Consider the following 13,083-nt stretch of genomic DNA (forward strand, 5'->3'; position numbering starts at 1 on the left):
GCAGACTGAAAAAAACATCCCTTGGTAAAAGATCAATAAGATGTCACTAAAGACCAGTTACACATGTGAACAACTGCATTTATAGCTTGGATTGCACCCTGCGTAAATGTAGGATAAAATGATGCTTTGTATTTAAGTGAAGGTGATGAGACAGAGTGAATATATGGTATAAGTCCTGAAACAGCAGAGGCATAAGCATAACCCATAAGCATGGATTTAGATTTGGATCTGCTTAATGCATGAACTCAAAGATGTCAGCGAGGGAATGTGGGCATCACAACAGCAGAAATGTTACACTCTTTGAAGATGGCATAACAAAACTGCCCTCTGGAGCACTGTCCATTCAGAAAATGTGATGTTTTCTGTCCCTCATGTGTGATACGTGAATGTGAAAAATAACTCCACACATAAATCTGTTGACCTTGTCATGGAATTACGCCACAAAGGCACTCGCATGTCTTTGGAGTGTCACGGAGAGGCGATGCTCTCACACAATCCTTTCACATGTAAATTCACTGTTTCACTCCTGTGATGGAACGCTTTGAATACGGGACACCAAGTGGCACTACATCACAGTTAGATCAAGAATGATGGCTTAACTAGACTACAACTCTGCTCCTGTACACAAAAAGCCGCCATGGACACTAAATTAAACACTAAATGACTCCAGGGAACAAACTGAACAACGATACAGAGGCTTCATAAAAAAATGCTGCCACTTTTCAAAAGACTCTTATTAAAACAGGACCTAGAAGTCAGTCAAACTGCAGATAATAAATCAGAGACTATGTAGACGCTTTGAGATGTGTGAGTTATTTTTCACTATCTTTAATAGAGAATAATTAAGACAAAAAGATTAATCAAACATCAAAATAATTGTTTGTTGCAACCAAATACATTTAAGAAAGAAATACATAATTCTGTCCCCAAAGAGTGAACTACTTCACAATAAAACATTACTTCTACTTCATAATCCTTACTTCAACATTAGCCTGTAGTATTCTTACATGTCATGCCAGGACTCGCTTTGGGTGTGTGTAACTCAAACTATCACATTCTCGGCCAGGCTGACTTATTAATATTGTTCCTGTCTTTTGGGAGGCTGGCGACGGCAGTCTTGACTCAGCTAACTTTCCTATCCTCATTTTTCCGAAACACTCCCCTACTCATCTGACATTGATTACACCTATTTGCTATGTAAACTGAGGCAGGCTTCTTTCTTCTTGCCAACACTGCCCTTTCTCCTCGGCTTACTAGCACAGAAAAGGTGATAAGCCTGAACAAAGTCTACTTCCAAGGTTTACTCCACAGACTTGGCAAACTGTAATCTTACTGAAATGTGTATATTTTGCTCTCTAAATCTCCTGAACATTTTAAGACTATGATTTCCTTTTTTAGTTTCTCCCTGTCATAAAAACTGTGCACTACATGATGCCAAAGCAAAGCAATTAGGTCCCATGATTTACTCGACCTGCTTTAATAAGGAAGTGAGCGCCTCCCAGACGGAGGTCATGGATCTGAACCTCACTCCACAGCTACTGAGTTTATCAATTTGGAACATGTGTGTATTTCAACAGCGAGAGAAACTTTCAGCTTCATAGCTGCAATTTAAGTTTTATCCTCACAGTGTGACACGCTGCCATTATGATCAACAATTATAAACAGAGTACTGAGAATGAACACATTTCTTCCCCCAGTCTTACATACCGTCCACACTCGTCCTCATCCTACGTTCTATTAAAGTCTCTGCTCAGAAGCAAACAGCTCAGGCCAAAACTTAACACATCACGATGCATCGGAGAAAGTGCAGCCAGCTTGCAAAGGTAAGGACTACACGGGCCTCTCAAAAAGCAATTAAGGGAGAGAGAGTCATAATATTGAATGGAGAGGGGGGTGCATTCCTCCGAGAGAGGCAGCAGCAGTAGACTGTGAAATTCATATTGACTGGAGAGCAAACACACACAGGTAAGCAGCAGAGCCCAGCTTTTTCCACCCTGCGTGTCAAAGAATAGTGCCTGTAGTCTGCTGCTTTTTAATATATTGAGGGTGAGTTCAGCCATCCAGAGATGCTCCTATACAAAAGCATGCAATGCGTCTGCTCGCTGAGAGGCTTAATGAGCAGAAGAAAAGCACAAGTTCTCTAAAACAACACGTCGTCTGTGTAAAGACCTGACTAAAATGATATTTGAAAATTGAAAAAAAAAATCTGCTGAGCTCTGGATGTGCGTTCACTGATGTGTTAAATCCTACTTGATTAAAGCAGGAAAACGCCTTCAACAATGAACCGTGCTAGTCCACTTAATTAAGTCAACTTGTACTGGGGAGCGCTGGGAAATGGAAAGCAAAGCAAACAGGGGTGCTGCTGCTCGCTCCCTGGGCCTTTCTCCGGGTGCTAATCAAAGGCTTGATCTCGGAGCAGGACAGGCCTCAGGGACGTCGCTCTGCTTGGCTGATCCTGGCAATTTGCTCTTGATAATACCCTCCCTCTCTCTGCACCCCTCGGAACCCGGCAACCCATCTCACCTAATCTATAAGGCCTCTGAAACATACAAACACAGCCCTATGAAGTCCAAGTGTGGCTCTCCAGGGAATAATCACATAATGGCAATAGAGCTATTACATGATTCTTATTATCCCGTCTGTCTTTGTGGTTCTAATTTAGGGATTCCATAATAAGCTGATAGAAGATAAAGAGTCTGCATTTACACTCAAACAATAATCATGTATAATGTTTCAAATGAGCAAAAACAAAACACACGATATCTTCTAAATGTGCATCTGCTCTGTCATTGTTTGCATTCTGAAATGTTTGTACAGTATAAGCCAGCGGAAGCATCTGGTGATTATTACACAGCCTAAAGGGTTGAGGAGGGGGCAGCATATGAGGACGGCATGATTTGTGTGCGGTCTGCTCTGCAGTGGAACATGAGAGTCTGGTGATGCTGCAAGTTCTTCCTCTGCAAAAACCTTCAGCACTTATCAAAGCCACAATCGCTCCATTTCTGCAACTGTCATGCCATCACTCATCCAATGAGCAAACACATGGCAGAGTTTAGGAAACCAGCACAGAATAGGAAGGACTGGAAACTGAAGAACACCAGTTGCAAACCAGGAATGTGGGGCAGGTTGGAAGAAGAGAGAGGAGTTTCAGGTTCCTACCTTTGAAGGAAATGAAGACGCGGGGTGCGGCCAGCGGGTCATTGCTCATCGGGTTCCCCAGAGCGAAGCTGGACAGTGCCAGGAGGGCGTGGACCGTCCACAGACCGTCCAGCTGCATGGTCGACTAACCTCCAGAAGCACACTAGACGTGTTTTTAAAAGTCTCTGCAGGGAGAAAAACAAACGTGAGAGGAGAAGATGCTTTCTCAACTGCAGCAATAAGTCTGTTTGCATGTCTTTATTTATGTGACGTGTCAAATCCAAGTGTCCCAGGGGCCCCATCCCTGCAAGCTCTGGCGATGCAGCACCGATGTGTGAAGATTACACCCAGATCTCTGGGAGCGCCGTACAACTTGTTACTCCCAGGGGAGCGGGACCAAACTTTTAGGGCCGTGTGCACTCATCCATTTGGTCAAATGTCTGCTTGTTTTTCAGAGTGTGTGTCTATGTGACAAACTAATGAAAAGATCACACTGATTATCACTAGAGAGGCTTTTTTTCTGCTCCTCTCCAAGCACCCAAAATGCATTCCTACGTCATGACACCACACGTGTGTGCTGCTCTGTAATTAGAGGTTCACCTAATGCTGGGTTAAACCACGTCCTCACGCTTATTCAAGAAGGAGACCAGAAGAAAAACATTGTTATTGGTGCAATCTTAATAAAATATTAACTTCTCACTGAAAGCTTAAAAGAGGTTACAAATGATGACAGACTCAAACGCTAACTCGGACAGTTTAACAAGACTTCCAAACAATGTAGTGGTGGTCATCAATAAAGTGTGGAGTTAATGAATGATAGGCAGCAGGGAGCGACCACAAAGATCCATGCATATGTCACAAATCATCTGAGACTTGTCTAACAGGTCACCTCTTGCCCTTTGCCCATTTCCCATCAAATCCATACTTTGTCCATTCAATTATCAATATAGTGTAGCCTCTTCCAGTTAACCATGGATTAAACTTCTTGCACCGCACTCTTTTCCCAGAACTGCATCATGACCTCATGGTGTGACCCTCGCAGTCTGCAAAACTCCCATTTTTCTGCTCCAAACATGGGACATTTGGACCCAGCTTCCACCTCAAACACTCGTTTGGAGACATCAACACATCCAGAGAATCCTCAGACTGCTTGGCTAAGTGGGTTTATGAGCATAAGCAGCTGTTTAAACCTTGGCTATTTACTGACAATTTGTAAACCATCCAGCTGTTTATTCTAAGACTGAACTGCTTCACACAAGCCGATAAAATCAAACAAGGCACTGCTCACAAACGAAACTGAGAAGGCTCACAAGAAAAACATATATATATTTTCTAATTTTGTGTTGAAAAGTGAACGCATTAGTTCAAGTTTGTAAAATGACAGAACTTTTTAAATAAATCCAAGTCTAAACAGCATGAAAGCTGCAGAAGAAAAGAAGCACAACACATCCACTGATGCTCTCAGCTTCTTCATTGTTTGTTTGCAAGTTATTCACAGCCACATGTTGGACAAATGTAATGCAACCATTAAAACTGAACACTCCTAAATCTTGACCTTCCAAAACATCCAACTTCCACAACAGACTCACTGATGATCATTCTGTCACATTTCACTACAACAGGGACAAATTAAAATCCTCCTCCCCGGTATGAAGCCTTAAAATATGAAGATTGAAATAATGTTCATGTTAATGAATTTAGTTTAATCATTACGTTGAATGAAGAAACAAAACGTGGGGGAGAAATGTGAATGTTCCTGAAACATGATATAGACAGCAATGTGTGAGTAACAGACTGGCAGCTTTGGCCACACATGGACAACAGAACTGTAAACAGTCTGGTGTGGTATTAGAGCGCACGGTGAACTGAACGGCAATACAGTAAATAGTAATAATGCTTCATGTAAGAATTCAGGTTATGATCCATGAACATTTTTTAATATGACTGAGTGTCTGAATTTATATTAAATAAGGAAACAATAAAAATGAGTAATAAAAAAGCGCGCAGCTGCAGACAGGTGGGCTTTTTTAAAAGATATTAATAAAACAGCAGGTTACAAAGAATTCAAAAAACAAAAGGCAAAGGAAAAATAAGGCTTACCTTATTGTAACAGCTTTCCGAATAAAACTTCAGATCGAACCTTGCAAGTCATTGAACAAAGGAATTCCAACAGATCGATCACTTTCGTCAAGTTAAAATCAATAACAACAATAGAAAATCCCGGCGCAGCTCGCGGACAGTCCCTGTTAAGGAGCGCAGTGTGTACCTGTGCGCACTGCACTGCGCGGGTTTGCGCTCCGGAGTTGTCCCTGAACAAGAAAATGTTTCTCTAGTACAATCTCTTGCAAGAGCGCGAGCCGTGGAGACACTGTAGCACGAGCACAATCAACATCTCGTGGGAAAAAGCAGTGTGAAACAAAGTCCCTGTGGCGTACAGAGGTCCAGACACGCAGCGTGTGCTCCTCAGGAAAGTTAGGCGCTCCTGACTGTAGGAGGCAGGGCGCTAGCAGGTGGATGCAGAGGCCCATTTGCCTTAAACACACCCACAGGGCGGGCAGCGCGAGCCGAGCCGCCCATCAGCCAGCCGGGGGGAGACGTGATTTACTGCCGTGTTCAAAAACTGTACGCTGTCAGAGGAGCCAAGAAGACACACTGCTCATCCGAATTCTACACCCTAGTTTTTATAAGTATTTCTTATCACATTAAATGATCCTTATTATGACACAAAGTGCAAAAGGGGGCAATGATTGAGGCTTATGGGCACGACTTTAAGCTGTAACTTTTGGCTCTGTCAGTGTAATAATTACGTTCCTTTCCTTACAAGAACAAGGTGGTGGTTTATGAAAAAAAACATCCTTACTAATTGGTTTAAATGACTAAAATAGCAAATATAATAACAGCTAATTAATAAAGATGTAAACCATATAGTCTGCAGTCTTAAATCTAAGACTTCAAAAGGAGCACAAAGTTGTTCTCATTAAAGGTTTGACTGATATTTGGAAAATGGGTGTGGACTTAACCCACAAAATCCCTTCCCTAATTGGTGTATTTGTATGAGGAGTGGCACGGATTGGGATGCTTAGTGTCCGTAAAAACTGGCAACATGTTTAAAATGAGCTGAAAAACACTTAAACACTCTGTGGACCTGAGTGGAACCACGCAGTACAGTGATTATTCCCTGTTGGTCTATAAGTAAAGTTCATAGCCACGCCAAGCAGTTCCCAGGAAAACATAGTGGTCTATATAAGCTATTAGCGTGTAGCATGGAGTAACATAGTACCATCTAATGCTTTGATGCAAGCAGAGAAGAGAAAAAGAAAGTTCAGATCTTCTATCCCATTCTACAGCTGCTACAGTACGGCAGCGTCTCTCACAATGTCAGTGTTTGCTTGTTTTGGATAAGTCGCCTGTATTTCCGTCTTCTATCGCTGTGACAACCAGTGAGCTACCATCTGCCACCCACACATGAGGTGTGGAGGGAAAATGTTCAACAGGTTTTGGCTTAAGGGGAGCCTGCATGTGTTCTTTTTCTCTCAATCAACCAGTGACTGACTTTAAAAATAAATCTGTCTTACATTTTTACTTTCTCACAAGTTCACTTTTACTTTTAAAAGTTTCTACTATACAGAAGAAATAAGTTGTATTAACTTTACTATTCACTGCGGAAAAGTTTCATTTTCAAGTGTAGTGCAGCTTTACATTGGCTTTTTCCACTGAATATTTGACCTCCTGAGTCAATTTGACTGACTCAGAGCACAGACAATGTAATGATTGTAGGGTCCAACTTATCACAAATTAAAAGTCTTATCTTGGTATGTAGCCATTGATTTGTAAAAAGGGTAAGAAATGTAATTCATTTGATGATATATAGAAAATGTCGATTAAAATGCTTAATTTGCCCCTCTATTCAAACACTGATTGGATGTTTCAAAGTCACCCAGTTACCGCCTGTGAAGATTTTCTAAAGCCCATTGAGAAAATTAAACATTTCCCCATTTTTAATCATATTCCATTCAGTGTCCTTTCACACCTGCATTATCTGCCCTCATTCAGTCTGGAGCTTTAAATTGAGTGGACTCCAGTCACTACAAAGCCTGACTGGATAGAGAAAGTTTGTCAGGTTTTCAGGTGGAGGCTCAATGGGGGTCAAAGGAAGCTGTCCTGCTCAACCTTTCTTCTATGTGAAGCCATGATGTTGGCTATATAGCCTTCGCTCGGAATTCTGCAACATAAAAGTTCTTTTCGAGAGGGACTTGGCAGAGGTCAAATAGAAAAGGGCCGTTTGATGAGTCCAAGTAGACTTCTTCCTCTTCAGGACAAGTTATCTTTTCAGTTGGGACACGGCAGATTTTGTGAGAAACAGCTTCTACAAAGTCACATTCCAGCACATTTTTCGCCCACTCAAGTTTTCTGAAAGACAAATAAAATCATGTCATCCCTGATTCCTTCAAGTCATTCTTTTCTGCTTCGTGGGAATCCAAGGTGAGCCGTTGACATTACCCAGACGATCTTCTGGCTGCTAAGTGGGCCTTAACTGTAATATTTGTGATAACAATCTCGGCAGTGCATGATTCCAGGCTGCTGTTGACATCTATCTAAGTGGTGTATGAAGTTGTTTTAATGTTCTGCAGAAGAAGCTGCATTCCAGCTGAGGTGTGAACAGTGTCTGCTGTGGGGCTCTGCCTGCAGGGTATGAACAGATGCCAGGTGTTTTATCTGCATTAGTGATTCTAACACAGTTCATTAGATCATCTGTAATATAAAACCAACTTCATTGTGTGTGGAGAGATGTGACACTGTTGCATGATCTGCAGAAGCTGTGCTGTGTTTTTGTATTGTGTTGAAGCATGTAAGGTCTCAGATTGTATCTTGGGCTGAGGTGAAAACGTGGTGATTGAGCTTTACAATTCTGAATTTATAAAAAATGTTTTATTGACAGTCAAGGCCCATTAATTGTCCATGTCCTAAATAAAACCACCAGTAAAACAGCAAAGAAATTGAGGTCTAAATTTTCAAAGAAATAGGTTGTAGCTGGAATATTTAACTGTAATGTAATGACATATTTTCTAATTGTGTATTTTTCTTTGAGGCTTTGTGAACCTGAAGTGCTGTTTCCAGGGCGGAACTTGGCCCTCACTCAGAAAAGTGATTTTTGGATCACAATGTGCTCTTTGTTTCACACTGGCTGCAACCACCACATCGCCGGGCATTTGAACATAATACCGATTCCTGAAAGTATTATTTCAGCAGCAAAATCTCTCTCACACTTTAACACACCCACATATTTCTGTGCATTTATGCATGCAAACTGCCCTGTCCTGGTTTAGTAAATCTAAAAATTCAGCTGCAGGTGCTCACCTTGTGCTGCGAGCAGATAGGAGAAAAGCTTGGCTCCCAGCACTTTCTGTGGATGATGTCCTCAAAGCTATTAGCATTTAAATTAGAAAAGAAAAGCATCATATCTGGATCACAGGAATTTTTCAGCATTATAAAACTTGTTCAACAACTCAAGAGTATTGAGAAAAAAAGTTTTCTAATCTCTGAATGTAAGTGACTGAATGTGAGCGAGTTGGTGACTCACTCAGAAGCAAATGAACAAATTAGGAGCGGATGGACAAGGGGGAATTCAGCCCTCTGATAACACTGAACCAAAGTATGCAACGCCTCCAAGCGTAGGTTATAATTCAGCGTTTGGACCACCTTCCTTTCCCCTACCTGCGGTTGGTGCCTTTGAGCAACAGTTTCCTCTGTTGTTTTTGGCAACATGTAGTGCTCCATACACTTCCCAGACTCTGCAGGCTCGACGATTCTTTACTGCCAGTCTCGCCCCTCCTGCCCGAGGGAACCACAACCCACAGCGGCCAGAATGAAGGAAATGGCTTTGATTTCCTTCCACTTTTCACACATATATATACATATACATAGACAAATAGGGAAAGGGAACGAGGAGCGAACGCTGGTCTTGACTGAGCTGGATAAACAAACTCATGCTCCAGTGTGTGTGTGTGTGTGTGTACGTGCATACGTATTTTAGGTGCCATTTAAATTGTGTGTGTGTGTGCTGGACACAATAAAAGGTGTGTGTTGAGGAAACAGGTGAGTTAATTTCTCCCCTCCGCTGCTCTACATCAGTGTTGACATAATGTGAAAGGTAAATAGTCTGTAATTGAATAAAATCACAAACCGAGACATCAGCCCGGGGAGAAAAAGCCAGCTCACTTTGAGATTCACAATACACCTCTGTTCTGCGAGGCATGCCGTCTGGGGTCTTTTTTTGGCTGTCACTGTAAAGTTGAGTGCTAAAATTTGAACAAATAATCCATCTACCCAAGTTTGAATGGTGATTTCATTCAGCAGAGGACTGGCTCTGATTATAAAAAAGAAACATAACCAAGTCCTCGAGGTGGGTCATTTATGATTCATACTTAGTATGCGTCATACTTCCTGTTCACACCAGCTTTCTGGGAGGTACTGAACTGGGACAGAGTTTATTTTGTGCTGCTAGGACGTTTGGGAGAGGTAAAAACTGGATTACATCACTCAACCCCTGAAGTGTTTAGATATGCATGAAGCAGAAATCACTTTAACACATCAATGACTATGTATCAGAATCTGTTAAACTAGTTATCTGGGAGGTCCTGCTACCATCCCAGGACAATAAAGGCTGACCATAAAATCCACAGTAAATGAGCGGGGCTCTGAAAGGTGCTACTTTCCCAAAGAGATTAACTCATATATTGCCTGACGCCACATGCCTCCATAGTTTGACACAGTGTTTCACCACCAACAGGACTGTTTGTAACTCATGTTACCTTTTTTATATGAAAGTATTTTTTTTACATGAAAGCAGTGAATAGTTTATAGTCACATATACACTTATTCACTTTAATGCCAGGAGAGGATCAATACCACTACAATGTCTGTACAATAAATATGTAGCTGGAACCAGCCACCAGTTAGCTTAGCTTAGCATAAAGCCTTGAAACACAGGGAAACAAACAAAATCACCTATCAGCACACCTTAAACTCACTAATAAGCATTTCTGTGTCATTCTGTCTCAATTGTTGTATCCCTACAAAAAACAAAGCGTAACCATGTTGATTTGCTGTTTTGGGGGTTAAGTGCTCGACTATATCTTGACTGTAATCACAAACTTCCTGGAGTAACTCCACTGGTTATTTGGCATCTGCTCCCAGCCCAGAAACAGTCTCTGCAAGACCACAACATGTCATTTTTACAATTTATTTTTTGCACAAAATGTATCAAACCTTGTACCAAAATGTACCAAATTGACTGCTTGAGTCAATTTGGGAGATTGAGCTTTAAAGTGCTGGTAGGCTGATTTTGTTCCTCTTAGTCAGGCCAGTTGTTTCCCTGTATTTCTAGTCTTAATGCTAAGCTAGGTTAACCAGCCTCTGGGTTCATGTCATTTTTTCATGTACAGGCATACATATGCTGATAGAATATTGAAAAAAAATGTTTTGTATCTTTTATTTGCATCTTTAACTCATAGTTTTGGAAGTTGTATTTGCAGATTCAGGGGTTGGTTATTTAATGTTTCTGAGATTAAGTGCTCCCTCGTCTTGTGCTATTCAAATTAGACCACATGATATCCACTTTGCTCCCACAGCTGCAGTAGCTGCTACTTAAACTCTCAAACACTTAGCAGAAACCCAATAACACAACCACCAAACTAATATCTACAACCACATTTTCTGCCTCTGTCAGCAGCCTTTACTGCACGTTCTCTTCAGGATGTGAGTCAGGATTACACAGTGAGCCTGTGTCATAATTTCTTCTTTACTAAGTTAAACTTGTCAGTGCCACAAACACACCAGCTTAATATTCAAAATTAGTTTGAATGCACCCCAACAGAGGTAGAGACCAGATATATTAAGGACAATGTGTGCACTCACTCCCTCCAGCTTGTTATCTGCTGTGCTGTTGACTTGGCTCTGCACTGTTCCATGGATGCTTCCTGAGGATGTCGTGGGACTAATAGCGGGTAAGTGCACAATACTTCCTCTAGTCCCTTATTCACTTCCTGCCTTTCCACTGGACACTCAGGTCATGACCCCATCGTTCTAACCCATATTCAGGTTCCACTACTCTTACTGAGCTCCTGTCATGTTTGCATTGGGAGTAAATCCTGTGAAAACTGTTCAAACCTGCTTGGCCTGCTGCACCTTTGAGCATGTCTCGATTTGATTGTAGACATTATTAGGAAAGACAGATGAGTTCAATTGAATGTCATGGTTTTTGTAGTATTTGTCAGTCTTGAAAGTCAGTCAGACATCTGACTACTTAAGGGGCCAAATCTATTTTAAAATGTTAAACATGCATAATTACAGCCTGTTCTGATACCCAAGAGGTCAAATACCAACACTTTGTCACAGCTTTGAATGGGCCGACAAGGCTTGACTAGAGAGCGCAAGACAGGGATTGGATTCCTTTGGGACATCAAAAATAAACCTTGATGTATTGTAACCCACCCAATGATATTATAGTATGGTTAGTAGTATAGTAGAAGTATATATTTTTTGTCTTAACATAACCAAGCATCATTTCAAGTTGATCATTTCTGTAAGACACGCAACAGATGCTACACAAAAAGGGGGTGTGACATTGCTTCTGTACGGATGACAATGTGTTGATAATTATTGTTTCTGAAAGGAGAGTAAAGAAAGACCTGAACTTTTCCCTGATCATTTTCTGTTCTGAGGTAAGTACAACAAAAACATCTTGGGGTAGAATTTCATTCTAATATATCATGGTCATTCACCAAGTCAATTGTTGATGTGACTAAGTGATCAGTAAACTCCTGAGAATAATATTCCAGAAAGCATTCTTCAGCAGAAGATTGTGACATTGAAAAACATCTTCTATGTTTGTGTGCTTTAGTTTATCTCTGTGTCCTTTGGCATCATTAAAGGAAGTCTGGCAAAGCATAACAGTGAAATATTTACTCAAGGAACAACAATCAGTGGAATGAAACAACACAGCAAAACCACGAGTGTGGTGCCACTTTTGTTATCAGTGTCTTTATTTCCATGCCAACCATATAAACCAGCCTGGTTGAAGTGTTGGGAGTTTCCCACTGCCAGAGCTGAAGGGTTATCTTAGAGTCGCTATGGGAACTAATCCTGCAAAGTCTCCATACTCGCCTGTACAACTATTGTTTCTGATGAGACAGAATACTCCCTTCCTCTCCCACACCCTCACCCACCCCACCATCAAGCCACCCCCAGAATCTTTACCTAATTAATTATATTGACATAATTTTAACTCAGTAGGCCAGCATAACTAATATAAATTATTTCAATATTATCAAATTATTCATTATTTAAACAGCATTAACTCATTGTCAGGGCTGTGCAGAGACCTTTAGAGGGAAAGGTGCTCTCACTTATAAAGGGGAACATGAAACACCATACATACATCCCATGCTCACACATATGATACACATAAAAGCAATAATCGATACACACAAATAAAACTACGCAGAAAGATAATATATAGAAAGAAGGCGATCTAAATTCTATCTAAGATATCACCATGCATCTAAAGCCAGTTAGCTTAGTTGATCACATTTACTGTCCAAAGCTAAGAGTTTTACAAATGCACTTTGTATCTTGTTTGTTTAATCTCTTTTTAAAAGGAAAGGTGTCCTATTAACAAGAACTGTTGAGGACCTTCTATCACGTCACAGGGGGAAACCAGAAAGGAAGGATGCTGAAGTATCCTCCCTGTATCCCCTTCCCTCCTGACGTTAGCCTCTTTCCTCTAAACTAGCTTATAGGATACCAGTGCCATGGTTACATTTCCAGTATTAAAGGGTGTGCCTTACACACATTAGTGGGTGACTTGCATGTACACCACCTTATGATGACGAAAACTTATTTACTGCAACAAAGGGGATAAACTGTGACAACATGGCATCCTGA

General features: G+C 41.1%; 1 protein-coding gene across 1 annotated transcript in view; it reads right to left on the reverse strand.

Annotated features, from left to right (window-relative positions):
- Window positions 1-3,286, reverse strand: part of LOC138605409 (semaphorin-3F-like) — a 51,290-nt gene extending 48,004 nt beyond the window's left edge. Inside the window, exon 1 of the mRNA XM_069677650.1 lies at window positions 3,160-3,286. Coding sequence (XP_069533751.1) covers window positions 3,160-3,277 — 118 coding nt within the window. The 5' untranslated portion in view covers window positions 3,278-3,286. The remainder of the gene's footprint in view (window positions 1-3,159) is intronic.
- Between the last annotated feature and the right edge of the window lie 9,797 nt (window positions 3,287-13,083).

The sequence above is a fragment of the Semicossyphus pulcher genome, unplaced genomic scaffold (genome assembly GCF_022749685.1).
Source record: "Semicossyphus pulcher isolate SPU_LCO1_2020_fin unplaced genomic scaffold, fSemPul1.0.p SCAF_3, whole genome shotgun sequence".
Lineage (NCBI taxonomy): Eukaryota > Metazoa > Chordata > Actinopteri > Labriformes > Labridae > Semicossyphus > Semicossyphus pulcher.